Below are 27,601 nucleotides of genomic sequence, written 5' to 3'. Positions count from 1 at the left end.
GAATTAATTATATTTATTTAAGCTGAAAACCATTGTGACTTATATCCCATTGTTCAGAATCTAAACTGTCCTATTGGCTTTCCTATTTGCCCTAAGCTGAGCCCACGTTAAATTATCCCAAAAGATTTCCCACTGCTCTAAGTATCTCCGAATTGACCAATTTCTGTCTATTTCATAACTGGTCCTGCTCTTTCCCACGGACACATTGTAACCCTCCTCTGGAATACCCCTCTACTTTTCCTTCTGCCCACTGGGTCTAGTCCATCCATCAAGCATACAATCTCACGTATCTAGATTATGTCACCTGTCCACACATCCGAGAAATCTTACTTCCCTGTTGCAGTCCTCAACTTCTCTGCACTCTGTAGTTGCATACTGACTTAGATTATTGACTTTTTCAAGACAATTATGTTATTCTCTCTCCCGCCTCGTTCTCATAAGTGCTCAGGTGTTTTACTTATCCCAATCTTTGTTCCGTGGCTTTCATTCAAAATCAAGTCCTCACTCATGCATTTTTGTATTATTAGTTAATGAAAATTATACGTAAGTAGAGAGCAGGCACTCGTCATAGTTTCTTTATACCATTCAGAGACGGCATTTCATAGTACTTTTTTTTTTTTTTAAGTGAATCACTTTTGAGCTTTTAGTGTGCTTTCTTTACAGAGACATAAATCCAAATTCATATGTGTCCTTTAAAAATCCTGCACATTTCAAATTGGGCTTGAATGAATGATGATAACTGGATGTAATTCTTTTCCTAGGTGGAAACAACCAAGACGGGTAAATGGAATTCTGGAGCGCTATATATTATACATTTCAAATCACACGCATGATTTTACAATTTGGGACGTCGTCTATAACAGTACAGAGCCTTTTCAGGATCACGTGCTACAGTACCTCTTGCCTGGCACTAAATATCTCATGAAACTGGGAGTAAGTTCATTTTGCTTTTATCACTTTCTCTGTCCCCATCCCGTCCCTTGCTGCTTCTCTTTCCTTTGTCCCATCTTCTTTCCCTCCCTCAAGGAAAACAAAACAGAAAAACAAACAAAAACCCAAAAACCTCACGTGTCGCTGTTTACACTGAAAATTCATTTTGAGTCCTAAATGTGAATTCTGTTGACCTAATGCCTTCATTAATTTTATATTATGCAAAATGATAGAATAACAACCCGAGTCAGTAGATTTTCCCAAATCTAATTTAGGATTAGCAGAGATTATTTTCTTTTTATTATTTGTAGAATGTCATAATTGTTGAGGGCTTTTTCTAAAATGCTTGGATTAATAAGGTTATTTCCCCCATGGAGCTTGTATTCATTTGAAAAACAATGCACAGTGTGAAAATTTAGGTCTTATATTTTTAAATGAAGGTTTAAATGACCCCTGGCTATTCCTGACTGTTATTGTATTCTGGTTTACATTACACTTCTATCTCAAAAGCACAGTCACTTAATAAAACCCTAGAATCCACATAGTTTAAAGGTTTCTTCAGACAGACAGTAGCATGTTTTTAGTGCAAAATAGCACTTTTATACAAAGGTCTTTTAAAAGACCTTGATATTACTGTGGAATTTATACTCAGTACTTCCTTTTGTTTTTTGATGAAATATAATTCCTTTTTTTTAAGTTTAATAGCACATCTGAAAATAACTGAATATAAACATGAGATTGTTCCTATTTGTTTTAAACACACTCTTCATTTTATAGCAATACCTATATAAGGATATTTGCTTTGATAAATGCCATAGAAAATATTCTGCTCTTGATTATGAATAAATTTACATTTATGTAGACACTGTGTATGCATTCATTTTACTTAACATGCTCTTGAATGCTCTAAATATTATACCACAAGAAAATAAACTACATTCAACTATTGCTAACTGTCTGACCTGACACCATAAAACAAGGGCAATCAGATGGTGTCAAAAATCCTCTTCAGAACCAACTCCGTGTGCTGAGGAGTTTAGCACACAGAGGGTTTTATAAAGCACAGCTTTGATTATTGAGTTTTATAACCCAAGATGTAAAATGTGTGTTAACTTGATTTTCAAAAACGAATACAGAAATCCACACTGTTTTCAAAACAGTGGTGATATCAAAATTTAGCAAAGTCTCTGTTGCTTAGAAGCAACCAAAATTGTATAGGAATTGTTGTGCTCTTGTGTTTTATCGGATGGAGGCAAATGATAAAACAAAAATTCCACTCTCAGGGCAATATTTAGGATATGCTGTGCGGTCATTGAAAATTCACCTTAATCTCCTATGTTTTATCAATCTGTAATATTTTGGAAAGTAAACACTAGATTGTGATTCCACTCCCCTGAGTTTTAATTCCGATTTTGCCCCTAACTGTGTGACCTAAGGCAAATTCCCTTAACCACACTGAGTTTTATGTTTTTCGAGCCTAAAATTAGGACTTTAAACCCAATGATTTTAAATGTCTCTTGGTTGAGCTCTGAAATTCTATGATGCTAAAAAGGTGACCTCAAACTATATGGAGTCCAACAAGGTCTGTCAGCCACTGAATAATGTTGATGCAAGATGTCATAAAGATGTGGGTGTCCTTGCCCCAACTCTTTTTAGGGAAATAAATATACTCGCGTTATTGTCGATTTCACTGTATTTATTAGGGCAGAAAAAATACTAATACATTTCTAGGGAGTATCCCACTATCATTTTTTTTTTTTTTTTTTTTTTTTACTTAACTCTGTTAACCAGTAAGTTAAATGAACCAGACCGGTTTAGGTTCATCTTGGTTAATTGAGGGATTATTGTCTGTTTCACGTAGACCCACATAATAACTGGCTTTTAAGGTCATCAGATTTAGTGGGCACAGATCAAGTTCTCAGCCAAGTGGAGTTGCCTTTATACATAGGCTGACTAAGTACTGAAGAACAAAATATATAGATAGCAAACCTTTTAAACAGACATTAGAATAGAGGGAAGTACATGGGAATTGGAACCACCGTGATTTACTTCAGACTCAGAGCAGGTATGCTGCTTCCTGTGGTTTCATTTCATTTTCCATGTTGACTGGATTATAAACTCTTGAAGGGTAGAGACTGTGGCTTTCAAACTTCTGTCTGAAGAGAGAAGGCATGTCCACGGTGCCTGGTAGAAACTGGAAGCTCAGCAAACAATTCTTGAATGAATGAATGAATGAACATCAAGTGTATGTATGTCATAAAGAATCCGAGACTTCTGATATGAATTAATTTACTGTAAAACTTCAGAGTTGGGGCTTCCCTGGTTCCAAACATGTTCTTTCTACTAGTAGAAACAGCATAACATGTTGTTACACTCAGCAAATGGTATTGTGAAGTGTGGTAGCACCTAAGAAAGGTAAGTCAGCAGTTAAATAGAGAAGCTAGGAAGACAGACGAATGTCAAGATTTGTTTGATAATGTTCATACCATTGCTACACATTTTCCTCCTTGAAGAACATGAAGTGTTAAATATGTTTCCTGGAAAGATTTTTGGAAATGATGAGTTTAACTTTTCAAAAGATCATTTATAGATAAGGTGGCCTTGTTTTTTTTCTTCATACTTTAAAATACACTGCATTTTTAATATCCCCACACTCGAAAACAAACTATTGGCAAAGAGAATGCTAGCTTTGGATGTCCCCAATAGTCATGGTTTCAAAATTATTGATGTACTTCTCTTAGTTGTGCATTTCATTGTACCAAAATTGAATCCCCTGTTTGGTCGGACATTACTCCTAATTTCAGGGTAGTATTATGATTGTGCAGGTTTTTTAATGACTATAATTGATAAAAGCTATAGGAGATGGGTGGGAACACCTTATTTTAATGGCTCAGAGGCTTTCAAGGACCTTGCCATTTCATAAATGCATCTTTATTCTGTTTAGATTTTCCAAACCAGAATTGTAATCAGCATTCAGTTGCATTGAATGCCGTGGCCTCTGGTGCTGCCAGGTCAAATGAAATACTGATTGGTTCAATTTCATTTAGATAGTATCAGTTAGATGAGACCAATAAGAAGCAACTTTAGGGGCATTTATTTCCTTATTGAAGGAACTAGTATTGTGCTGCTCAGCACCTCTAAACGCATGCAAATGTATGTGGAAGAAAACAAAATAAAAATGTTTGCAGGTAATGCTGTTATTTCACTGGCACCTTTATAAATTCTGTTTGGTTTACAAGAAAAATTCTCTCACGAACTCCTTGGAGTCTTAAGAAGTTCTTAAGAAGTTACTAATTTATGGATCTTTGGTAACACGGCCCGAAGAACAGTACTTCCAAACCAGAGGATGTCTTTATTTATCCCAGAAGGCTCTGTCTTATTCTCAAAACAAAGTGCATTGTAATTCATTCTGTTTGTCCGTGTGTATGTATGAGTGTTTTTATGTGTGTGTATATATGTGTGCATGTGTGTATAGGTGTGTTTATGTGTGTGTGCATATATATATGTGGGTGTATGTGTGTGTGTGTGTAATTTTATTTCATATACTACAATATTTCTTTGGGGAGAGTTAGAAGGAGACAATTCTTAGGACACGAATGAGAAAAACAATAGTGATAGACTATCAGAATTAAATCCCATTGTATTAAGAGTTTAGAAATAAGGTGCTGCAACATCCTCTTAGGGGAATCTGGGGAGTACAAGTAGATGGATTTATTTCCCTCTGAGGACTGGAAAGAAGGATCCTTTGACCATTTTCCTTTGGTAACTCAGCTATCCTCTTTTCCTGCCATGTTTTCTGGTGGATTTGTAGCACATTGGGAATCTTTTGTTCTAACTTTTCGATTTTAATGTCCAGGTAGTTCTTCTTGGGCTAACAGTGACATGTCCTAGAGCTTTGAGTCAGGATTTGGACACAAACTCCATTGATTCCTCTTTATTTGCGAAGATTCTGTTCTCAGGCTGAGTGTGGTTTCTCTCTTACATATATATGCACATGCCACAGCTGAGAATTAGAGGAAACCCACAGAGGTTAATTAGGTCCCCAATCTTAATGCAGTTTCATGCCCAGGCCACAATTTAACCCATCTGAAACTTGCTTACACTGATGAGAATTATCCTGAAAACATGGGCTACTGTTGTATTCTTTCAATAGGAAGTGAAATTGATCTCTGTTGATCATTGATGTCTGTTGACCATATATATATTTATACTTCCAAAGATGAATTAGCAGCTATGTGCATTAACATTGTAAATGTAAGAAAACATCTTTACAAATCTGCCAGCTTTTTCCTATCTTTAGGGAAAATAATATTGACTGCTTTAAGTAACAAAAGGTCATTCCTTCATTATCCAACTGAAAAGCAGGGACAGTCCCAAAGAAATAAAGACGTGATGTAATTGTTTATATTAGTAATATCTACCTTCCATGAACATGGACTAAATGACTGACTGCGTTTTACATTGTCCTTTGATCTTGCTTTACTTTCTTACTGATTTTGATAAAAATGAGTGCTTTTTGAAACATTTTTAAATTTCATTGTGTAAAATGCAATTGTAACCTAACCAGATGCTGAACCAAGCTTAGGTGTAGTTTTCAAATATCTATGTTATATGAAGATATAATTGCTAATATGTGCTAGCAAAATTCGGCTAGAAAAAAACTTTATGTGTGACTCCATTTCTTGGAGAAATGTTTATCCAACAAGCTGGGTAGTGAAGACATTTTTTTAAAACATTTATTTGGGGATATTTGCAATTTATTATGAAAGTGTTGTACACCAGAGTTTTAAAATATCTGTAACATCTGTGTTTCCATTTCTGGCATTACTGATCCCTTTTTAGGGAATGGTGTGTGTTGGGGACGGCAGAGGGGGTTGTGTGTTCTGTGATCATTTAACAGTCACTTTTGTGTTGTTGATATATGAGAAAAATTGTTCAATTTCACATTGTGTTATACTTGAAATGTATTGGTTGGTTACACTCTAGGAAATAAAAGGCAATTATATTTGCTGTACATCTTGTTTTTTCCTTAGAAATCACTTGTTTTATCCTGAAGTAGTCTCTAGTCTCTAGTACTTTTCTCATGTGGTGTGCACGTGTGTGTGGACGCATGTGCGCTTAATTAATTCTAGGAAGCTTTGTGCGAGGCGAATTTCAGCAGGACTATTCACCCAGTCAATATATGTCTTATCTCTCAGCTCTAACTTAGGATGTATTTGTATTTCATGTATTCATACATTCTGGGTTATTTTCTAATTATGGAAGATGGCTTTCTTGTGTTCTAAAAAGCAAGCTAATGAAATGTCAAAACTCAGCCTTGAAACAAATTTGTTTTGGGAGTAAAGGGAACTTTATTTCACAGAATCAGGGATTCTTTATGAATTCCTTTTTCTTCAGTGCCCATCTAAACTTTTGAGACCCAGAGTGAAATGTGCATTTTTTTTTTTAAATCTCTTTTCAGGCTTGCACCGGGGCTGGGTGCACGGTGAGTGAGACCAGTGAGCTTATGACTGACGAGAGCACACCTCAAGGCGTGCCAGCCCCCAGAGCACACGCTTATTCACCTCACTCCTTCAACATCTCCTGGACAGAGCCTGGACATCCGAATGGTAAGTGAACTCTTTGAGTCTCAAGTTAAATAAGATGATTAGCAAAGGTAAATTAATATTCTCAATGGCAGCTTATATGTAGTGCTTAATTTTTAATGATCATTTTAGCACATAAAATACCTGAGATAGTATTGTGGTCTGTAGTTGGGAGATGGTGGTTTTTAGGCTAACACACAATTTTGGTGGCTCAAAAGTGCTCCCTTTTGATAGCTTCTGTGTACTGCATCTGGTTGTTTAACACGTTCCAGGAGTGGTACAGAGAACAGACGAGGGTTCCCAAAGAATGCCGTTGTAAGAGAGACAGTGTGTTTTCAATGACTTTTTGGTTTGGGCAGTTATTAGTTCGTTCCTGGGCAAGTAGACAGGTGGAAAGTTCATGCACATATTGTATGTCAAAACGCTTTTGATGTAATAAGTGTCCCTGAAAAGAGACCGACCACTTGGATCACTGCTATTTTTTAATATATTAGTTATAAAATTTCAACATGCAGTTTTTAAACAATACATACATTAAATATTATACATTTATACTTCCTTAACTTGAAAGGGAAGGGGACTGTGTATATTTCTAGCAATATACGCCTCTTTGTGTGGTTTAGAGCATTAAGTTAGCCAGTTAAAGTTTGCTAAACTCAATTCTTATTATGAAGAATTTTTGTAATAACCTGGGGTAGAAACTGCTTTATTCATTTTTTGAAAATATCTTTACATTTCATACAGCATAGTACATTGTTCCAAACTATAGAAGCTTACATAACATCACATTTTGTTCCCCCTTAACACAAATATCAAGAAGACTTTTAGTATCTTAGAAACTCTTTTAAGTTATTCATTACTGAAAATTGAAATGGCATCTTTTAGCATAGCCAAAAAGAATCAAAGGAAAAACTTTACAATTTTATTAGCTTGTCTTATGTTTACTATGATATTAATTATCCCAGTCATCACACTTTAATGACACTTTTGGCCAATGCATTAGATATATTTGAGGTAGTGGAAAGAACTTTGATAATTAGCGTGAGTGGTTCTCTCTGCTGTTGAAGTTATTCCTGTACTATTACACATTTTCTAATAAAAATATATGGATGTCTATTTGATTCTTATAGTAAACCATCAAAAACCTTGTCATACTTTGTGCTCCACAAAAGAAATCTAGTCCATAGGTGGCAATGACTGTTAATGATTTATTCCATTTGGATTATCGTTAAATGCTATGCATGACATGATTTGCATAGTAAAACGACTTCTTTCATCCCACTTGATACTTGTAACTGGCATTACAGCTGCATTCAAAATCCTAGATTAACAAGAGACATACTTTCTACACTTCAGAGAGTCTTTGCTTGTGTTTTGTACATTTACAAGCAATTTTAAAATATATTCATTGAACAATAAGAATTTGGGAGATTTTGGCGATACGTGTTAACACATCTCTTGTATTCTAAAGTCATATTTAATCTCATCAAAATTTTCTAAGTTTTTTTGTGGGGCAATGATTAGACACTTAAAAAGTAACAGTTTCACTAATTTTTTTCCCCTTCTTTTCACTACTTCTCTCTCCACTTTCCCCAGATTTACCAGTGTTTGGTGTCTAGTGTCCATTGTCTGGAGAGGGATAATCTGATTCTTGGAAAGCATCTTGTCCCTCTGTGTGTTTTCAAAGCCTCCACGGTTCCCCTGAAAAAACCCCTGAAGAATAAAATCCAAAGTCTTTATTCTGGCATTCGGGTTACTTCCCACTGTGACTCAGCCTGCATTTATAGAGCCTTATACTGCGCTTTCTTTCCTAGGCACCGTAGAATATTTATGGCTTAACATAGGATTGGGAGACATAGGTGTGGAGTCAAGTAGGCTGAGTCAAATTTTCTTTGTGACTCATAGAACTGTGTTACTTTGGCATATTTACTGAATTCCATGAACCCAAGCTGCCTTGATTGCAAAATTAGAGTTAACAATTCGTACCATCTGTATGTCTTCACCTACAGAAATATAACTCATTCCTCAGGGCTAAATGTAGGCCTCTTTCCTGAAATTGTCCCGCTCTTCCCTGTGTTTAAGTAAAGCTTTCCCTCTTCTCTTGACCACATATCCTGTTTCTGTGCCTTCATAGTGGCACATACTCCTTCATCCTAGACTCAGATGTATTTGGGTACATGTCCAACACGCCTGCCTACCAGATGACAAGGGCCGTGAATCATTCATTTCTCATTTTCTTTCACAGAACCTAACACAATGTTGTGTTTTCTGTTGGTACCTAATGCTCTTGAGTTTCTTTAGTTTCTCATGAAAATGGCATTCTGAACAGTGACATCTACACTGTCGAGTCCTGGCGCTAATGATACCAAAAGAGAGACCAGAAGTAGCTATAGGCCAGTTCCTGAAATGTATTTGTTTGGCAGTACGGAGTCTGGGACTAGGTTTTCTGTTCAGAATTGGGATTTCACATTTGAATTCAGAATTTTACTTTCCTTTGCCAGAATACATCTCATTCAAACTTAATGGAACTAGGCCCATATTACAATGTATGCTACATTACGATTGCTTTCGAATTTCTAAATATGCTGCAGAAGAGTAACACAATTAAAGAATACAATAGATTTCATCTTTATGTTACTAAAAAAAAAAAACAAACAACCCTTTCAAATGATTTTAAATAATGGTTCTGAAACATATCAGATCGTTAGAACCATCTCGGGAGCACTGATTGAAGAAGTCGAATCCAGTGCTCCATCAGAAGACCGGAATAATCAGAATATCCCGTTGACTTAATTATTATCAAAACACTGATGAGAATTTGATACACCTCTCTCCTCAGGATCCCTTCTGGAGACATCCACATGGATGTCTGCTACACTTTCCACTCAGTGTGTCCAAGTTGATCTCTCCTCAGTTTCTTTGCCCCTCTGCCTGCCCCTTTCCCTGTGTTCCCTCACTGATTCGCAACACTCAGTTGCAGCAGCCAGGAACCTGGGTGGCACTCTTGACCTCCTTAAGACTTGCTCACCCCCGATTGCTCTTGCCTCACCATATCCCGATTGCAGTTCCTGTTGATGGGCACTAATATTTACTACTCAGATGACTTCAAGAGCCTCCTCAGGCCTTGCAAAAATCTGAATTTGTTCATTCAGAATATATTTTTGACTAACTGCTAGGTACCATCATTCTGATGATGCCCAGATGGATTTTCCCAAACCTCGGTGTTAAGGGTATCCAGATTCCTTGTGGGAAATATCCATGGAAACATAATCACAAGGTAGAGATGTGCACAGTGTGCCCAAGTGTATGGGGACGAAGCTCCCTGAGGGGACTAGTGGGGTATGGTGTGTCATCCTGCTGGGTCCTTGTTAAGACGTAACACGTCCTAAGACACGTGTATTCAGGTGGTCGTATGCTGAACCAGGTGCTGCTTGCCTGGTTTTGTACACTCTAGACTCCCAAATCTTGACTCTGTTAGTTATATACCTAACTGGATTATTTCACTTGGACTTTATAAACATGAAAAAAAATGTTGAGAAATAGTAAACTCACTTTCTGTAATAAGAAATATGTATATTTGTAGGTACATCTTTTTATGTCCCAAAATACGAAAGGTATAAAAGGTTATACCTTATATAAGGTTATACCTTACACCTATACCTTATATGAATATCCAGTACACGCCTGTCTAGCAAGTGGTAGCCTTTAGCCGTCATGGGCTTCGGAAACAGTCCTGCTTTTCAACTGATTCTGAGTTAAATGATTCATTCAAGTATAGTGATAATCCTTACTTAACAGTGTGGTGGAAACATCTTATCATGGCCGTGTACCATAGTTCAACTTCATTCTTTGAAAAGCATTATGAAATCCCAGTGAATGAAACCACAGCTCATGTGACCCATCTTTCTTTGCTGGGCATTTAAGCTTCCATGATTTTGCTATCATAAATAATGCTACTTGCTATTAACTGCCTCCGTCGGCCAAGTAGCGTCTTTAAGTACTGAGTCCTTACCACTGAATTCACGCAGAAGTGGTACGCGGATTCATGCTTTCCTTCAAACATGTCCTGCTTAATTCCAGTCCCTTGCTTCCCATACCTGCAAAAATATTGGTGTGACACTCCACCTCTGGGTCTCGACTCAGAGCACCTTGTATCCACATATCCTCTGGCAAAGGTGTCCTTTGCAGCCTCTGATTTCAGGCAGGAATTTAAAACCTGTGAAAAGAACTACGTTTTGGTCCGAGATGGATAAGAACTCTTTGTTCTGTAGAACCTTGACTCTTCCTTTGTAATACCGTTAGCTATCAATGAGAAGTAACCCAAAGAATTGCTGTCTAATCAATTTGCAACCTGTATTGTATAGATTACAATTGTGTAATTAGAGTTACACTTTTGAGAGCTTTCAAATTCTCATGAGCCATATTCCCTTTCAGGAGCTTGGGCTGTAAAATCTGGCAATACATTTTGTCCTAAGTCTACCTTACTAAAATCAGCATAAATACCTGACTACACCAAGCTAATTCTTCATTCTAGCATAGCATGTAATGACGTTTTAAACTAATCGGGGTATGTTTCTTTCAATACTAACTAAAAAAAATACAGAATATGACATTCTTATCCTTTAATACTTAGAGTTTCTGGGATCTCCCCATTATCTTTAAATAAGTGGGTTTGCCTGAAATACTTCCCCTGTTAGACTGTGACCCACATGAGGAGAGGGTTCCCGTGGGCCTTGTTGACTGTCCTAGTCCCAGCACTTGGCAGGGTGCTAGCCATGAAGTAGCAGCTGCTGAATGAATTCCTGTTTACTTAAGGTAGAGACAATGCTAAAATGGTAATCATGTCAATGGGAGGAGCCTATGCGTATGTGATCATACAATACACACACATGCACATTTATAGCATGTTTTACGATTATGTCATATAGGTGAGATGATGTCAAAGGCAGTGAAAGACATCTCCCTCTTGGCCTGCTGAAGGCTCAAGTGACACAGTTAGACACCCAGTCTTCCTCAGCCTGGGCACTTGTAGATAATGGAAAGAGAGCCCATGTGTGAAACTGGGTCTACTTAGCATGCCTCAGTGTGGAGCGCTGTGTGGTTGCTGCTGTCAGGATTTGGTAACGTCAGGGTGGGCATAATAAGAGGACAGTGGGAGAGCTGGGCACCCATTAGATTAGACGAGGGTGCTGGGGTCCCCTTCAGAAAGGAAAGAGTACTTTTCCTAACTTAGCCTTTTGTATTTGCCGAGCTTTGTGAGACTTGATACAAGCATATGTACAGGACAGTGGAGAAAATGTCAATAAGAACAAAAAAAAGGAATTAGGAAGGTGATTATTTTTGCAGACTTAAACATGGTACCGTGAGGATGATATGGCATTGAGTTCTGCTTCTGGAACATATACACTAGTTCAGGAATGGGTGGTAGAAAAAACAATATCCATAGATCTTTCATATACATTTTATATTTGCTTTCCTGAAGGACACTGAGGGATGATCAAAAGAATAAAATTTTATAATGTATGTACATGAAGGTGTATGTGTAAATATTAAGTACTTCCTTCATGCAAAGAAATATTTGATTTCCCACTAACACTAATAATGATGATAATAATAATAATAATAATAATAATAATAATAATAGCTACAATTTATAATTGTATTCCAGGTGCTTTCATTCTCATAACTCACCCAATAAATAGGTATTATTATTCCCACGTCCAGATATGGAAACTCTAATTTATAAGTATTAAGCAAGTTAATTAGTCAGAGCAAATATCGAGTTAAATAGTAATGTAATATAAAACAGGATGAAAATAATCAAACTTCATGATTTTATTCACTGTACAACTATTCTGCCCCAACTTTTTGTAGAAATGCTCATAATGTAGAATTCCATCTAGCTATGTGAGAAAAAAGATTTTTTTTTTTTACTTTGTCTTCTTTGATGTTGTCCTGTGATTTTTCTCCTGTTTTAAAGAAAGAAGTGGGCTTAAAAAACGTTTTATTTTGAAATAACTGTATTTTTAAAAAGTCAAAATGAGATTCAATTTCCTTTCCTAGAAACGCTCAGTTTTAATAGGAGAAATAGATTATAGAATTCAGTGACTCACTTAGGGAAACTGCTTGACAGTTTTGAGCAAACCTTGTGTAACTTTCATGAAACACCTCCAATCAGTTTGTCAGGTAGAATTTCCCAAGCACAATCTTTTTTAGATTCCACTGATTCCATTTTTAGGAGAGCATAACAGTAATAAGGCATTTTCCACAATGTGAAAGCTGTTCTTTCTTTTCCTTTTTAATTGAAGGATCAACTATTCACACAGGGACATATCTGCCACATTCAATCTTCGTCTGGACCTCGGGGGGAAACCCTCAGTTGATATTCATATTGCCATGCCGTACTGGAAAAAAAACAACACACAAACAAATATGTTTGGAGCGTCTATATTCACCAGGCAGGTTATTTTTATGACACACTGAAGCATTGTTGTTTAATTCTTACAGTAAACAGAATTCTACAGCAAACAGCGGTACCTTGTATTGAATTTACATTGTATTGTACTTGGATTGAGTTTTCTTGGTTATATATGACAACCTATTGAGCACCTTAGGAAATACAGTTTGACATAAGATGATGAAGAGGCAGAGATGTATACCCCAGTGGATGTGTTCTGTGGACAATTATGACTCCACTTCCCTGTGAAAATTAAACACCTTAAAAATTCTACCATTATGGAAAGAGAAAGGTGATAAACTTGAAACTGCTTACATTAGATAGCCAATGGGTATTAAGTATCCATTTTGTGGCTTAGCCATTAAAGAACTGAATTTGTAGAACTAGCTTAAATAACCCGATGTCCCTTACCACATGGCATATTGTTGTTTTATTTTGTTGTATCTTTCTGATTATTAGCATAAGAGAATAAGTAAGCCCCAAAGTGCAATACAGTGCCATAAATTAAATCACCATATATGTATATTTTTTTTCTTTTGCTTCTCTCAATCCATTCTTCTGCATTCAGCTCTGCATTCTAAGCAGACCTGTGTTCACAAGGTCGGTGGGTCTCTCTTTCTCTCTTTCTCTCTCTCTCTCTCTCTCTCTCTCTCTCTCTCTCTCTCTCTCTCTCCTCTCCTCTCCTCTCTCCCCTCTCCCCTCTCCCCTCTCCCCTCTCCCCTCTCCCCTCTCCCCTCTCCCCTTTCTCTCTCTGGCTTCCTCCTGGTCTGTCCATGGACAGCAAGAGCAAGAAATGAGAGGGTGAGAGGAGAATGGAGTCTCAGAACCTACTCCCTTTGCTTCCCTTTCTGCCGGGCTCTGGGCTCCTCTACCAAAGGCTATACTCCTCTCCAGTGGCCCTTTTCCCGTAACTCCAGCTCTTTCTCTAGTTTCCTGAACCTGTTCTCCCCCCCTCCCCTGCAAATGGAAGGATGTTTACCAGCTCCTAGCCCACTGGTTAGATGGTCTCCCAGCTATTACTATCTGGAAATGCTTTATTATTACTTGTTGCTCTCCCTTAACCCAACCCATAGTGTTGTAACTGGGCTCCTCACGAAATTATCCTCAATTGTCCATTTGAGTTGCCATCAGTTTCCTGCTGAGACTCTGATTTCTAAATCTCATTTAATCCACACTTAATGCATAGAATTTTGGGGGCTGGATATAGAGATACATATAAAATGCTTTCCTTCATTCTAAGAGTGTGAAAAATAAATAAGTAAACAAAAAAATCCATTTTGTTACACTTTGTTTTGGCACACTAGACATTTTAAAAGCAAATAAGGAGAGCTATGTTCAGAAGTTTAGAGGCAGATTGCTTAATAAATCTGTGACATTTAACTTCATAAATAAGAATCAACTTGATATCTCAGTGAAAGCTTTCTTTGTTATAATTAATCAAACATTGATTTATTTTTCCTCTTGATGAACTAACTCTAAGTGCCACATTTAGTTTAAGGATTGGGTTCTCAAATGAGTTGTATTTCTTAACCCACCAAGAGTAGGTTACAATCTGCCTCCCCCCACCTCCCATTTTTCCTTCTATGCCTCCTAATTCTCCTTTAATAATAAACTTTCCACATACGTAATGGGCTTAGTCTGTGTTCTCACTGAGATTGAAAGCTGTGTGAAGGCAGGGACCCAGGCTGTTTTGATCACATCTGTATTCCCAGCAAGCAACACAATGCTTAGCATGTAATAAGTACTCCATAAACATTTATGGATATATCAGCTTACCACCAAACATCAAATCCACTCAGTTTTTTACAAAATTATTGTATAGTACTCAGTCAGTATTTTACACACTGTTCTCTCTGGATTTGATTGGGGTGGGGGAGGAATCTTAAAGAGTTAGCACACGTATGTAGGAAACTGCTAGATGATGGCAGATAGCATACCAGAAAGGAAAACAGACCTGTCTACAATGTGTTTTTGAGCGATGTGCAAACTGGTTTTACAACAGATGTGCAATGTGTGACATAGACCAGGATAGAAATAAATGTTCCAAGGTGAGATTCCCATAGCAAATAAGGCTTGGGAGAAAGGGACAGCTCTAGGTTCAGTCCTTTCATACGCCTAACATGTAACTCCCAAGGTACGTTCGTATATGCTCACGCCTTTCATTCTCACATTAACTCTGTCAGGCCACGAGGGCAAGGAATATTATCCCCCGTTTTATTGGTGAGGAAATGCAAGCTTAGAAACTGGAGCTCACCGACTAGCTTTTAAAAGTATGTGGCCATGGGGAAGGCTGTATGCAAAGGGAGGAAGGCTCTGTAAAGGGAAGCCCAGAGTCTGGAGCTTAGACTTCGTTTCCTGGTTTTGTTTGGGGGGCTTATTTTTCCTCCACCATCAGCTAAGAGACCACCGAGAACATAGTAGGTTCTCAATAACTAATTTGTTCATTGAATGAAGAATAACTTGCCTGTAGGTATATAAAAAGACACTTAATTGGCCCTACCACGTATACGCTTCACACCATGAGGCAGACATCTTTCCATGTCGGTACACATAGCTCACCCTCGGTTTTTTCCTAAAAGCTTACTGGAATGCCATTGGATGAAACCATAGCTCTTCTACCATCCTGAGGCTTCCAGGTACATGCCTAGTGTCCAGTCTTTGGAGCAGCTGCATCTCGCCCGTACCAGCTAACCATTGCTCATAACCATTGACAGTGACATCAGATGCCTGGTCCAGTACACGACACTCACATGCAACCTCGTTCATCCTGAGTTAGTGTTGCAAGGAAGATCCCGCAAAAAGATAGGTGCTGAGGAGTCCCCAGGCTACTGGAAAAGCCCCCCGAACCAGCTGTTAACCCCTTCCTTCTTAAACAAAAGCAAACCAAAATATTGAGAGGAAAGAATACAAACAAGAAAGTTGACTTCCATAAAGGTAGATAGCATTTCTTATTCCTTCTGCCCCCAAAGCACTGAGCATTGTACCTTCTAGGTTATTGACTTTTAATAAATAGACGTTGATCTTGTCATTAGACTCACGTCCAACGCTTTTACGGCTAGAGCGTGTGCATCGGTTCTTAATTGGAGTGGAATTCCGAAATATTTTAGAAGAGAAAATTAGGCTGGAAATGGGTAACAGGAATAGTGGCAGCAGCAAGAAGGGGCATGGCTTTCACAGCTGAGTTTATGTTTGTATGACCTTGAGAAATAGCCCCCTAAGTCTCCTCATCTCTACAGCAAAGCAAATCACAGTTCATATGTCTTGATGTTGCCCAAACTAATGGAAATCACTCCTATAAATCATGTAGCCTATTGTCTAACGCACAGTGTTCAGTCTATTTTTTAATAATCAGGTGTTTTATAATTTCAGAAATACTAACATGGCATTTCAAGATATAGAATTTTACTTTTCCCAGAGCTATTCATATATGTCCTGTACGCTAGACAAAAAAAAAAAAAAAAGAAAGAAAGAAAGAAAAAAGAAATTGTTTTCTAAGGCTTTGTTTAACATGGCCATTAGATTATATGCATTACTTTTTGTTATTCACTTTGGGAATCTGAGGTCTTTAAAAATGGTGATGTCAATAGATATTTGAGACTTATTAGTTGCTGATGTATGTTTTTGGAACTAAATTATGCAGTGTTTCATATGATACTTATTTATATCAAAAAGTCTGCTAATAAAAACAAAGTACAAAATCTGCCTGCATATCTTGATAAAAAATGGAGTATCTTTTCAAATGATGTCTTACTATCCACAAATTTACCATAAACTTTGTGTGCCTTTAATTCAGGATTTTATAGTTAATGGCCTTGCCCAAACCAGATTTTTTTTTTTAAAAAATGCCTCCTCTAATCTCAGGCTGCTTTTTTGAGGGCATATGTGGGTCCCAGCTCTAAACCACAACGCTGTCGCATTTTGGCCTGACTTTGAGATCTGTTGATTGACTGGGAAGGCCTGGACCCCAAGGCAGAAACCCAGAGGGGCCAAAATCACAGGTCTGTTCTGTCCTCATGACACGCTTTCTCACTGACTTCAGCTTCTTCATCCCGGGCTGGGGACCTTGGTGAAGGCCTGACAGATCACTGCATGTGGCATCCTCACATACATGTTTTGAAAAATGCCACTCTTTCTATAGTATGAAGAATGAATTGTGCGGGAACATGAATAATTTGTCGAAACACTTAGGGGCCTCCTCTTCTCAGGAACGAGATGATGGTAGAATGGATCAGATGGCCGTGGGTATGGAGATGGGTAAAGATCAATTTGGATGTAAAGCCTGCAGGACTCAGTGATGGAGTTGGTATGGTTGATGAGGTAGAGAAGAATCTCAAAAATGATTTAAAGAAGAGACTGCATTTACGCAGTATATGCTCGTTCTACAATGTTGTTCTACAATTGATCTTGTAGCCTTTCCTACAAATTCTGTCAAATACTGGTTACCTACAGAATGCTGGGTCTCTCTCTCTCTCTCTCTCTCTCTCTCTCTCTCTCTCTCTCTCTCTCTGTCTCTCTCTCTCTCTCTCTCTCTCTCTGTCTCTCTGTCTCTCTCTCTCTCTCTCTCTCTCTCTCTCTCTCTCTCTCTGTCTCTCTCTCTCTCTTTCTTACTCTGTGTGTGTGTATGAGAGAGAGAGTGATCTCCCCTACACTGAAGTTGGACTTTAGTCTCATCTACCTTTTAATTTCGATGCATCCTAGATAGTAAAAAATACCTTAGCAGTTCAATTAACTCATAGGTCTCAGTTAATTTCATGTTCAGCTTATTTGCCATATACTCATCTTACTCTAAGCCCTTGTCTGAATAACTGTCTGTCATTTCTTTATCTGTCATTCCAGATGTCATGGTTATCTAGTTTCTCAACATAGCCTGCTAGGGATTGACTGGCTAGAGTCAGGTAGACAAAACAGAGAGGCAACTTTTGCGAGACTGTCCCTGAGGGAGAATAGAGAAGAACTCAGAAAGTAGACACGAAATATGATGAAGTGTAGCCACTGAGTGATGATAAGGAACAGAGCTAGGTGAGTTTCCTGTATCTCATCTGTCTCCGAGGGTCTTACTGAATTGGAGAATATCGTTTTGATGTCCATAATGCACAGTTGGAGTCATCACAGGATGATTCAATTATATTCATTACAGTCCGAGTGAGAAGACAGGTACGTGTGTAGTACTTGCTAGGAAAATTTGCTTCAAAAACGGCTCACATTTTTAAAGTTTGTACGTAGGGATGAGCTCTAGTTATAACGAGAATGAACTTCTGTAAAATATCTCATTTCCCAATATGTCAGATAAATGAGATATTAGCACATAATCCTAGCATAAAATAAATTCTCTGTTCCCCAATTATGTAAGAAAAGGGAAATATTGATTTGGATACTTTCTATTTCAATGTTGAAAAGTAGGTCAAGTAGGTAGCAATTCAGGCGTCTTCCAATTCTTCAAGATCTCCTGCAACACATTATTTGCATGTAAGATTTGTGTGTGTGTGTGAGGATTTAGTGATTGAGTGTCTGGCACAAGATAATTTCTTGTCATTATTATTACTGTGATTTTATCCATTTTTCTTCTCCTAAATTTTCTATGAAATAATTGGTTTTTCATTGTGCATGTTTCATTTCTGAGTTTTAATTCATCTGTGCTTTTGTGTGTCAAGTATGAAGTGGCATTAAATCAAATACTTTCTGTAAGTGTTCTTAGACTTACTGTAGATGGTCACACTAGAATAAAAGGGGACAGACACGGGCAGCCACACTCTTTTGTGGAAGCATTAGCGGCACATAATAATAAATTGAAGACTCTCAACATTTTGGAAATAAGGGAAATGGACTTGATTTTAGAAAGATATACTGTACAGAGTTATCTCCGAAAAGGAAAATGGGTCATAGCAATAGCTTTATTAAAGTACTTATCTTTAAATTCAAAGAAAAACTTTCATCCTAAAGGATGTGTCAATCCAGATCTACCTGGTCAGACAATAAATGTGCTTAGCATTTATGACTCACTTTATTTAAGATGAGGAGTTTGTTACAGGCATGTTGGAAGGGCTGGAGGAACAGAAAGGAACGAGGACGCAGACACCGGAAGGACAGACAGGGTGGTTGTCAGCAAGCTGCTATTTGCCCTGGCTGCCTGCCCTGCTGCCTGGGGCTGGGTTTGATGGTGTGTTGCTTGAACAATCAGGAGACTCTGCCCCAGCCAGAGCTGAAGTGCCGGTGATAATCCACTACTGTGGAATGAGAACGCACAAGAAGCACTTCTGCCTCCAGGACTGCTTGAGGCTGCAGATGCTTTTGCCGCCCCTGCTGACCTGGCAAGAGTCACCCAGGCCTCAGCTCTTAGAGCAGGACGCTGGACATTCTCTCTTCCTGCTTCTGCCCTCCTAGCAGTGCCTCCTGCTGGGGAAACCTGATAGGAATTCACCAGTCAAGAGAGCTGGCCATGTAGTTTGCAGGCTGTGGGGCTCAGCGATCAAAGCAGTCAACAGAAGTACGGGTGTGGGGCTGTGATGAGATGAATTCAATGACTAACCAGCTTAGTTATCTAGCGGCTGCACGTTCTTGTCCTTCCATTACCTTCCCCAACCAACAGTAATCGCTGTGTGCTTCCACTTCCCATGATTCCACGTGTATTTGGATGAGGGAAGATGCTCTCCCTCCCGCACCATATCCCCACCTGGTGGTATTAACTCCCCTTTTAGGTTAGACACAGCCCACCTGGATATTCTGCAACTTTAAACTGCAAATTAACACCCACTGACGTTCTTTATATAAATCCATAGGAAAAAGCCAGCGGGGCAATTACTTATTATATGTGTAATAAGCAAGACATAAAACATGGTAACATCTATAATTCTTGTTTCTAGAACTAGTGTAAGTTCATAGTTGATACTCATAATTTCCTTTTGCCCTCAGCTGGTAGCTCATCTGTTTGGCGTTCTTTCCCTAGCCAGGAAACCCCAACCTTCATTATTAAGGGGTCTGCATCTGCAGTGGTCCTGGTGGGGGTTGCTGAACACTTCCGATACTAATCTGATTACACTTTGTCAGATAAAGTGTAGACTGGCCTGGGTATCAGCATGTAACAGACAGTTAAACTTTCCTTCCACAGTGACTTCTTTCTTCACCTATTGATATAGGTGCACGAGGATCCCAGGTTGCCAGGTAATAGTCTCGCTTTCTAATGTATTGCTGCCTTGGTTGCAACCCCGTGATGTAAACATTTCTTTTTGTGGGCAGAGAAAGCAAAACTATTGTGAGTCCGTCATTAAGTGTAATAATGAGAGAACCACTCTGACTATCTTCTGTGATTCCCATTGCCACGTTACTCACTAGAGAAAAATGATCTTTTAACCAAAAGCAACATTGAGAAGGATATCCTGACAGCGTGTGTCACCTTCTCCAAGTTCATCGACGATGGAGCTGCTAGCACATCGTGAGCAGGTTCCAGAAGTGAGCAGTTCCCTCCTAGGAAGGGCGCTTGGGAAAAGGCTCCAGGTGTTGCGGTCCCAAATATGACGTAACATTGTCCCTTATATAATGAAGGATGAAGGTTGGCTCTATATCCAGGACATTGAGAAGACGGGATCTGTGTTTCTAAGACAGAGTCGGGCTTCCCGGAAGGCAGGGATCAGGGACTCCCTGGATGGCCCGCAACTTTGCTGGCGTCTTTTGTTTTAGAACCCATGACTTCTCCAAATCCTGTATCTCTGAGCTACTTTTTAATATCACCTCTTTAGCAAATTTATTATCACATTTCAGGTATCTAGGTATCTCTTTTTCCCATAGCCTAAAATTTAAGTCTAGATTGGATGCTGATATTTTACTATGCTACATGTTCATTGACTTATTCATTCAGTCAATAGTTATTAAGTGCCTATGTTTTAGGTGCTAAATTCTAGTAATACACAGGTGAGAAAGAATCAACCCCTCTTGGGGATCATTTGGTCCATTGGGGCTGTCAGGCAATTCAACAAGGAATCATAATAATAACACAGTAAAAAGTAGGTAAGTGCTATGATAGGGATGTACTGTGTGATATGGGAGAAGTCTCCGATGTCTGTTCTCAGGGATGATTGTCTAACAGAAGACCGTTTAAGATATCTCCTCAAGGACACACTAGGAGGCCACTGCAATTAATTTACTTTGAAAGTGGTTCTAAGTTAGCACGTAAGCAAAGCTTTATTTCCCACAGTATAATTTTTAATGAGTTTGGAGATTCCGTATTTCCAGTGAACATAGATCCCCGACTTCCTTTTAATGAATATTTTGATTGAGTAAGTCAAATGGTTATGTTCAAGAGCCATCCGATTTCTTACAGCTCTACTAGTTGAGTTCATGAAAATGCACAGAACTTTCCTTCTGCCGTAAGTTTTAGGGGATCATTCAATCCAGCAAATCATAGTTTCTCGATGACACCCACGCGTGTCTCATAAATATAATTTGTGCAGTTTGAGCAAGGCTACCATGTTTATATGACTTAATGTTCTAGATAGGAACATGGCTATAGTTGCGTGAGGAACCCAGATTTCCAGGTAACAGTCTATTCTAGAGCCAGACCGCCTCGATCCAAATCCCGAGTCCGACAGTTGCCAGCTGTGTGACCTCAAGCCCAGTGCCTGAGTTGTCTTGTCTGTCAGATGGTGATAATAACACAGCCTCTATTATGTCAGTGCTGTGTGGAGAAGGTTAAACAGGACACATCAGGCGCTTAAAGCAGTGCCTGTCCACCCCCTGAGTAACACAGAATGCATCAACAAATAAGGTCACTGTACTTCTAGAGCCCATGCACTAAAGGTATCATTTTAGAAAAGCAATACAAGTTATAAACATACTTAATTTATTCATTCTTGACATGGAACACACATGGCAATAGTTAATATGATGCAACAGAAAGATTCTCGCCCTGGGACTCGTGGGTTCTGTTTCTGTCTCCATCGTAATTAGCTTAACAATTTGATATTCAAGGGTGTGAAGCCTGCTTGAGCCTTTGGACACAGACAGGGTTTCAACTCAGGGAACTAGCAGATCCTGTGATTCCATGAAATTAGAAGTCATGTGAAGTGCTTGCTTCCTCTAAGTCATTCATCACTATTGTCTATTCCTCATACTATCTTTCCAGGTGTTATCACTAGTTACGGGCTCTATCTGGACGGTGTATTAATTCACAATTCCTCAGAACTCAGATGTCACGCGTACGGCTTTGCTCCTTGGAGCTTACATTCCTTCAGAGTCCAAGCATGCACAGCCAGCGGTTGTGCTCTGGGCCCACTGGTGAGTGTGCATGTATCATGCGTGTGTTCCAGATGACAGGGGATTTCAGGAAGACGTAAGTGGTGGTGACTCACTCTACACAGCTGCCTTTTAAGCAGGGTGGGCAATTTTCTTTTTCTAAACTGTCACTTAAGAGTCACCAAGGTTTTATATTCAACATGGATTTCAGGACTGCGTGTAGGTCTAGGGAAAGAAGGATCTGCATTTCACTGAAATTTCGAAAGCTGAGTTAACCAGTTGAGCAGGCAAACATGCAACGTGTCTAATTTAGTAATGTATTTGAAGGGGATGCTTTTCTTCCTATTAATGGGCTCTACATCTAAGTACGTTTATGCTAGAAAAGTGAAAATAATTGAAAGCCCATAACTGCCACAATATGACAACACTGCTCCCCAGCCAGCATGTTAATCAGTTAAGAGGTTGAGTTCACCTCATCTATTAGAATGAAACATTTTAATTTCATTAGTGTGATAGAGTTTCATGAGAAATGTATTTAAAAATTACATTAATATCAGCTTCTGATATCCACATTTCAGAAATCTATACCGTGTATCTGTATTTCATTAGTAGTTAAAAGATAGACAAATTATACTTTTTATTACTGGTGTAATTTTAAAAATCCAATTGATAGTACATAATTGTCGTAGACTAACATGACATTCTTCAGTTTCAAAATATCACATTTTACATTTTTCTTGATCAATTCAGTTTAGCTTCTTTTAAGGGAAATGCTCATTAGTTTTAGATATTTTTTGGCAATCTTGGCTAATGCGCTATCATTTTAATGTACTCTGTCTTCATTGAAAAGTGTATTGTATAAATATTACCTTGAAAAACAGCTCTACTGTTTAATTTTTGCTCCCTTATTTTTTGACCACACCTCCTATTCCGGTTCAGAAATTGGTTGCTTTCCAAGCAGCTCACATCATCCATCCTGCTATCTTTATTGCCATTAAGTATTTTATAGCCCAGAGCCTCTGATGGTTACTTACTCTTAAAAGCAGGAATGGCAACAGGCCAGCTTTTCTTTTCCATTCAAGAGAAAAAAGAAAAAGAAACAAAAAGAACATTACATAAGAGCTTGAAACTTAGATTTTTTTCAAAAATAGAAATTGCAAATTGTGGTTCTGGCTTCAACATGGGCTTCCACCCCACCTCCTGATATTCCGGAAACTTTAAACAAGGGGGACACAGTTATGGATCTGTTTCTTGTGCAGATAGTAGGTGACGCTAGCCTTAAAAAATCAAATGCCACCATCCCCTGATGGGAAGGGGAAAAGGGAATCGGACTGTAGAACCCATTCTGCCTCGTCCATTCTGGGCTCAGGCCTGGCGTGAAGCGGACCTATGTTCTCCCCTCAGTACTTTTCTTGATTCTGTGCTTAGTATGCAAATGCTTTTCCCAAGTCAATGATTCATCTCTAATCGCTGAAATTGAACAACAATGTCTTTATTTAAAACAAGTCAACTTGATGCTGCCAGGAAGTTAAAACCTATGGTCTTCATTTGATTTCTAAAATATTTTTGTACTAATTACAGTAGATACTATATGCCCTTAGGAGATGACATATCTGAGTATTCCAAATGGCCCTAGATATCAAACAGGAAGGGTATTACGGATTCAGATCATTTTGTTGATGAGTTTTTTGAATGTGTCCTTATTGAGTTAAGAAATCTATGAACCAATCTTAAGAGCCAGACTTTCCTATCATTAAGTTACAATATATTCAACAAAATTCAGCTGAATGTAGTGATTGCTTACGCATATCACTTCAAAGCATTCTTTATCTAAAGCCCAGTATAACAACAAACATTTCATTTTAACAAAAGTTTTACAGTTTCTATTTTGAAATCTTTTGCTGGCAGAAATCAAAGAATAAATTTTGAAGGAGTCAAACTTTTTGTTCACCTAACATTTCTTAATGACAAAACTCTTGGTTTTTACAAAAGCTGCCTGTTTATTTTACATCTCTTACATATTTAACATATTAAATATGCATACAGGGAAATACTATTCAATGTTTTCTATGGCAAATAGGGTATGGTTCAAATGTGATATGGTTCACCCTCAAAATTGGCAAACTGCTCATATAATAAAAAAAATAGTAAAACAGGACAAATTTGACAAAGTAATATTTTTAAAAATAAAAACGCATACATAAATTCTATACCATTTTAACATCTTATGGGCTCAATATGTTTGTTTATTTGTTTGTTTTCCCTTAGCCTTACCGAGTTTATTACCTGTTATTTGTGGGCCAATAGGAATTACTCTGTACCCATCTGGGGGAAAAAAAAGATTTCTCTGTGGTTTGTTCAGTTTTTGCCTTTATTTAGCTTTTAAAAAAGAAGCTGCAGTGTAAAAAACAATTTACAATTGATCCTAATTTTAAGGGATATTCATTGTCAAGTTAAATCCAGTAATTGGAGTTTTATAATAAAAGTTTGAATTTATGAAGAAAAAAAATGCAACAGAGAACTTTTTAAATGCTTTCCTTGCTTTTGATTATATTGTTGAATTCTGTTAGAGAGAAACCCTTCGTATTTTGTATTTCTATAAAAAATGCAGTGAGTTTGTCCATAGGAAAATCACTTTGCTTTTGTTTCTTTGTTTCCACTTAACCAGTGTTAGCACTGGTGGAGTCTAAGTGGTGAGTTTTGTGATTGGGACAGTCATTGTCTTGGTTCCCTAGGGAGCCTTTCTTATAAATGAAGTCGGAAACTCTAGGTCACTGCTGTGTCATAGGGTTAAAAAGCTGGCTTGGTTTCTGGTGGTGGTGTGCTTACACAGATAAACACACACAGACACACATACACATACACATACTCACAGTCATTTTATAAACAAACACATAAATCTGTTATGTAAGACATCTGAATATTAATTGCAGTATATGTTATGGTCCAGAAAAGCCCTACATGGAAAATCTAGTGCTACCTGAAATTACTCCCTATCTCTCAGTGGGCGAGATCTCTTTTACTAAGCCTCAGCTTTCTCAGCTATTACAGAAGGAAAATGAAACCTGCTTTAAAAGAGTTGCTGTGAAAAGTTCAATGAAATATCATTTGCACAAGGGTTTCTGATACATGGTAAGAGTTTTATCAAGAATGACAACTTTATTAAAATGTTTATATCTTTTCATGGCACATTTGTTCTCAACAAACATTTTTTTTCCTGTGTCAAGGGAGATTTCCAGGTAAAAGCCAAACCAGTCTTCCAGAATGCCTTTTCCTAACATTCTTTTTTAAGGCAAGGTAGATAATCAAGAAATATATATATATATTTAAAAAAGATTGAGTCAGAATAAAGCAATATAATTGCCAAATTTAATGTAGAGCAAAAACTGGAGTATTTATCCAGATACTTAAGGAGATTTTAAAAATATGTCTATTTTGAAATAACCAGATATGTGAGGGTAATAATAGAGTTATGTGGAATTGCCCCTAATGCTTTAGCTGTTTGAGTCTCATTTTATTTGGAACCCTTTAAAATCATTTTCTATGCAATAATTTGAACTATGTATGTAGACATAATAAAACCCATTGTGTTGTTATGAAATATTAAAATGATGAACTGATATTTTTTCCAGTTAAGCTTCTTGATCATTTTTTGTACATAGCTATTAGACTAAAAAGGATGAGTAAGAGTTATAGATCTAAGGAACCCCATAGCCTTTCTCAGATGAAAATAAAACATGTCGTGACCTCATACTTATTAAAAATTAACACTCTGTCTTTTTCACATTTATTTTCATAATTGGGAAAGTGTATTTGCCCTAACAAATGAAGGTTTCATAATTGAGAATATTTGCCTGCCTAAGGATTTCGTATTTGATCACCGTTTTGTGAGACATGGGCCTGCACTTTAAGCTTAAGGTCACAATTATCAACATACTCAATAAGTCTGAAAAGGTCAGACATTTATGAGTGATGCTTATGAGTTTGTGGTAATTTGTTAACAAATTTAAGCCAGTTATTCAGACGCTAAAGTATTCTGAACCCCTTTCTACTTTCATAAAACTTCCTTTTCCTCTGGTCACTTAGTCATTTATTTATTTAGCTGTCCGTATCTTTCTGGCCACTGTGCAGTTTAGGGTTCCATTTTATTTAGGAGTCCTTCTCTTCACCGGATTCATCTTTTGTTCTTTTCTGCGTAGGTTCATTAATGGCACTGTGTTAATGGCATTTTTAACTAGTGTTGTGATTATACGTTAGGGATGGAGTCCCTCGGGTACGTGTATTTTTTTGTTGTCTGGCATGGTGTCATCTTTACATACCTAGTAGCCACACAGGTCAGAGAAGTGTGTGTGTGTGTGCATATGTGCATGTGTGTGTGCATATGTGCATGTGTGTGCAGGTGATTGTGTGCATACATGTGTGTGCATGTGTGTAGATGTGTTCGTGTGTGCATGCATATGTGTCTGTGTGTGTGTGTGTGTGCGTGTGCGTGCGTGTGCATGCCTGTGTGTGTGTGGAGATGCTTGCTGTGGCTTTTGACAAAGCCCAGAAGTCTATCACTCGAGTCAGCAGGAACTTAGGAAAACAGATCTTAGCATTTCTTCTCTTTTGCAGTCCCATGTAAATTGTTTTTGAGCAGTCCCAGAAATAGTCTGTGGCCATGCACAGCCACGGGCACCGTCCCAGTGTGAGTCGATGCACTATTCTGGATATCACAAACAACTGCCTTGGTTAGGAGCTCAGACTCTAAGCTTTCACAGCAGGAGGAAGAAAACATGAGGTACGCTTTGATCCTGCTGACAAAATGAGGTATTCATACAAGATGCTGCTGTCAAAATAGTTTACTTCACAGCAAAAAGAGATTCTTTGAAGAAATAGGCTCAAAGTGCAGCATGTACTTATTTTATTTGCAAACAAAAAAATACATCTTTTTGTACTCATAGGTGGAAAATCGAACTCTAGAAGCGCCTCCTGAAGGAACAGTAAATGTGTTTGTCAAAACAGAGGGATCCCGGAAAGCCCACGTGAGGTGGGAAGCACCTCTTCACCCGAATGGACACTTAACATACTTTGTCCTTTTTACCGGGATGTTCTATGCAGATCAAGGTAAGTTGTTTGTAATTTCTGAACTTCAGTAAGACGAGAAAACTATTTTCTTTTGAAATCTTGTGTTATAACCCATAGGTTCTCATTTCTTTATTTTTTCTAAAAGTAACCCATAATGATGAAAGGTTCTCATGGTGTGGGCCATGCATAGAGGAGCAGCGACAGCTCCATCTGATAAACGGTACGAAGGTGACTTCTCAAGTGGGGCTCAGTCCTCTGTGTTTGAACAAATCTCTAGATGGTTCTGATGCTCACTTGAGTTTGAGAAAGATGGGTCTGGTGTGTATTCTATATTCTC

The 27,601-nt window shown here is 38.1% G+C and overlaps 1 protein-coding gene across 1 annotated transcript in view; it reads left to right on the top strand.

The window, feature by feature from the left end:
• The window catches only part of USH2A (usherin), a gene marked incomplete at both ends in the record, with an annotated part of 554,530 nt that overhangs the window by 286,371 nt on the left and 240,558 nt on the right, over nucleotides 1-27,601 (top strand). Inside the window, 4 exons of the mRNA XM_081039194.1 lie at nucleotides 762-933; nucleotides 6,392-6,539; nucleotides 22,088-22,239; nucleotides 27,141-27,303. Coding sequence (XP_080895320.1) covers nucleotides 762-933; nucleotides 6,392-6,539; nucleotides 22,088-22,239; nucleotides 27,141-27,303 — 635 coding nt within the window. The remainder of the gene's footprint in view (nucleotides 1-761; nucleotides 934-6,391; nucleotides 6,540-22,087; nucleotides 22,240-27,140; nucleotides 27,304-27,601) is intronic.

The sequence above is a fragment of the Rhinolophus hipposideros genome (assembly GCF_964194185.1).
Source record: "Rhinolophus hipposideros genome assembly, chromosome: 26".
In the NCBI taxonomy this organism is placed as follows: domain Eukaryota; kingdom Metazoa; phylum Chordata; class Mammalia; order Chiroptera; family Rhinolophidae; genus Rhinolophus; species Rhinolophus hipposideros.
The sequence above is the reverse complement of the archived record's forward strand: the minus strand, read 5'-3'. Positions and strand labels throughout refer to the sequence as shown.